At 50.4% G+C, this 3180-nt stretch overlaps 1 protein-coding gene across 1 annotated transcript in view; it reads right to left on the bottom strand.

Moving 5' to 3' along the window:
• Window positions 1-3180, bottom strand: part of LOC105549269 (short transient receptor potential channel 2-like) — a 28547-nt gene that overhangs the window by 20971 nt on the left and 4396 nt on the right. Inside the window, 3 exon segments of the mRNA XM_011993732.1 lie at window positions 1059-1223; window positions 2159-2287; window positions 2289-2405. Of these exon segments, the coding sequence (XP_011849122.1) occupies window positions 1059-1223; window positions 2159-2287; window positions 2289-2405 (411 nt within the window).

Below are 3180 nucleotides of genomic sequence, written 5' to 3'. Positions count from 1 at the left end.
CCTGACCAACATAGTGAAACCCTATCTCTACCAAAAATACAAAAAATTAGCTGGGCATAGTGGTGGGCACCTGTAATCTCAGCTACTCGAGAGGCTGAGGCAGAATTGCTTGAACCTGGGAGGCAGAGGTTGCAGTGAGCCGAGATCCTGCCACTGCACTTCAGCCTGGGCGACAATGCAAGACTCCATCTCAAAAATAAATAAATAAATAAATAAAAAATAAAGAAATTCATCATCTTCTATCCTATCTTGCTCTTCCATCTTCTTCTGTGTCCCCACCTCATAAAATGACCCGGTCACCCAGGCCGGGAATATGAGACATCTCTATGTGCTTGTCCTCTCACACCAGTCTCTCTAACTCCTGCCCTGCATCCCCAGCCCACCTTTCACACCCCTAGTAGAAGGCACTTTCTGAAACACAAGACTGATGGGGGACTCGCCTCATTAATCCTACAATGGCTGCTATCCTCTGTGGCTTATAAGGCTCTGTGAGATCTGGCCCCTGAGTGCTTCTCCACCACTCTTGATCTAACTCCTTTCAGTTTCTCTAACACTTTGGGTTCTCCCTCTCCCAGGCCTTCACACATACTGCTCCTGCTTCCTGGAACATCCCTCTCCCTATTCCTCACCTGCTCAGCAGGAACAGGGCTTTTCTTCATAACCCCAGTGCCAGGCACCATGCTTGGCTCACAGTTGGGTCTCAAGGACATATTGGTTGGATGAAGGGCTCCCATGGAATTTGTAGTCGGGGTGGGCCTGTCTTTAGGAGAATATAGGGCTGTTAATAGGATTAAGGTTTTGGAGGCAGAGACACTTCAGTTTAAATCCTGACTCCACTATTTCCTGTGTACTTTTGACAAAAAGAGCATTGCCCTTCCCTGTGCCTCAGGTTGCTACCCTATACCCCTGAAGCAGAATGTCTGCCTTCCTCAGGGCTGCACTTCCAGCTACTTAATGGAAACATTTACACAAAGTTATATTCACCAAGTGTCTAGCCCAGGGCCTCATAAAACAAGTGCTCAATAAGTGACAGTTGTCATTAATCTTATTCTTAGTACCCGGGACTTTGGTGCCAGCCAGTAGCCAAGGCAGAGGAAGGGCATGGTGAGGAAGATGAGGAAGGCAACAAAGAGCTTCCAGATGGTGGTGTTTCCACGCCAGCCAGCCAGGTTCCCACACCAGATGGAGGACAGGACTTGCTGGCAGATGGGGTGTGCTACAAACTAAGCAGAGATGGGGCATAAGCAGAGGGGTAGGCCACCAGGCAAGGAGGAGGATGGGGGAGCCAGTTGGGTACACAGCCCTTCCTTCCTTGCCACAGAGATCGAACAATTCTTCTTTTCTCCCCACATCAGTCAACTTGCTTGTCATGTGACCATGGGCAGACCCATCACTCTCTAGGCTTTGGTTGATGGAGGGGAAACTGAACTCAAAGATTTTCCTGAACTCTCTGGACCCTACATTCTTGAGTCTAAGTTAGACAGTGGTGGGTAGAACTGGGGACCCAAGACCCAGAACCCCCAGGGTCCCTGGCCTTCTTAGAGATATGGGACATTAGCCTAGATGGTCTTGAGGAAGGCAGAAGAGGGAAACCAGGGTTCGCTGTATTGGGAGACAGGGCCAGGGGAGCCATTATGAAAGAAGGTTTTTGGTTAAGTTCCTGGTGGATGTTGAGGGTGGATGAGAGTGAGGAGCAAGGGGTTGGGGGAGGCTAAACAAGGAGTCTGTCTTTAGCTTAGAGGGGAAGATGTCTGAGGAGACAGGCAATAATGGAATCTTTTGGGGGATATTTAAGGCCTGAGAGACCTAGTCTTATCTTGCTTTATAGAGTGATGTACTGGAATTGAACAGAAAGACTGGATTCAAGTAACTCAGGTCAAAGATAAAGCTGTCTAAGACCAGATGTCCTGGTCTGAGGTGAGGTCTTGGTGGGTAATGGGTCTTTCAAGGGCTGGGGAGAGGTTACAGGTTTATATTGAAGGTAAGAAGGGAGGGGACCCACAGGGCCAAGGGTCTAGACAGAAGGGTGCTCAGGACCAAGGCCTGAGAGGGTCTGGAGGGCAGGAAAAGGAGTTGCTTAGGGCTGGGTCAGGGAGACCTAGAGGTGGCAGGGCAAGAGAAAAGGACAGGGAGGGGATATAGCTATGGCCCAGCTGACCCGCTTCTGGTTGTAGTTGACGGCCAGTTGCAGCCTCGCCAGGTTGGGGATGCCTTCCTCAAAGGCTAGGCCCAGGCCCTCAGCCTTGGGCTCCGTCTCGCTGTCCTCGGCCGGGTCGTTGAGCCGGGTCAGTGACCTCGTTCTGGTTCCGGCACATGCCCAGCAGCTCAAAGCCATAGTCCTGGCTCGGTGACTCCAGGGCAATGTACTCAGGCTTAGGGAAGCAGGTCCGTGTGTGCCTACCACCCTGTGGACCCAACCCCATTAAATCAGCCCACTCCTCCCTACCCCCCACGCCCACCAATAGTGGGCCTAGGCCACCTCTGTCCTGCCCTTGCACCATCATTTCCTACATCTGGTGTCACTAGGGCATTGATTTCTTTCTTCTTTGCCACCTCGCCCATCCTTCTTGCTCTAATGAGGTACCTCCAGGGTCACTTTGCTTATCTAGTGCTATTGCTACCTCATCACTAAGTCACTTCAACCCAAACCCCTCTGTCATTTTTTCTGTCTCTTTTCCTTCCTCTTCTAATCTGTTTCTTGTCCCATTTTTACACCTACTCCTTACACCCTTCATGTGCTCATTTAATTTATTGGAACACCTACCTTATAAGAGAACTCGCGTTGGCAATTTTAGGAGATGCAGAAATGAATAAGGCAGTTCTTATTTATTAATTATTATTATTATTATTATTTTTGAGACAGAGTTTCACTCTTGTCACCCAGGCTGGAGTGCAATGGCACGATCTCAAGTGCAATGGCATGATCTCGGCTCACTGCAACCTCTGCCTCCCGGGTTCAAGTGATTCTCCTACCTCAGCCTCCCGAGTAGTTGAGACTACAGGCATGTGCCACCACGCTAGCTGATTTTTTTTTTTCCCCTTTGAGACGGAGTCTCGCTCTATTGCCCAGGCTGGAGTGCAGTGGTGCGATCTCGGCTCACTGCAAGCTCTGCCTCCTGGGTTCACGCCATTCTCCTGCCTCAGCCTCCCGAGTAGCTGGGACTACAGGCGCCCACCACC

The sequence above is a fragment of the Mandrillus leucophaeus genome, unplaced genomic scaffold (genome assembly GCF_000951045.1).
Source record: "Mandrillus leucophaeus isolate KB7577 unplaced genomic scaffold, Mleu.le_1.0 Scaffold432, whole genome shotgun sequence".
NCBI lineage: Eukaryota > Metazoa > Chordata > Mammalia > Primates > Cercopithecidae > Mandrillus > Mandrillus leucophaeus.
Note: the sequence above shows the minus strand (reverse complement) of the source record. Positions and strands in the feature narration are given on the sequence as shown.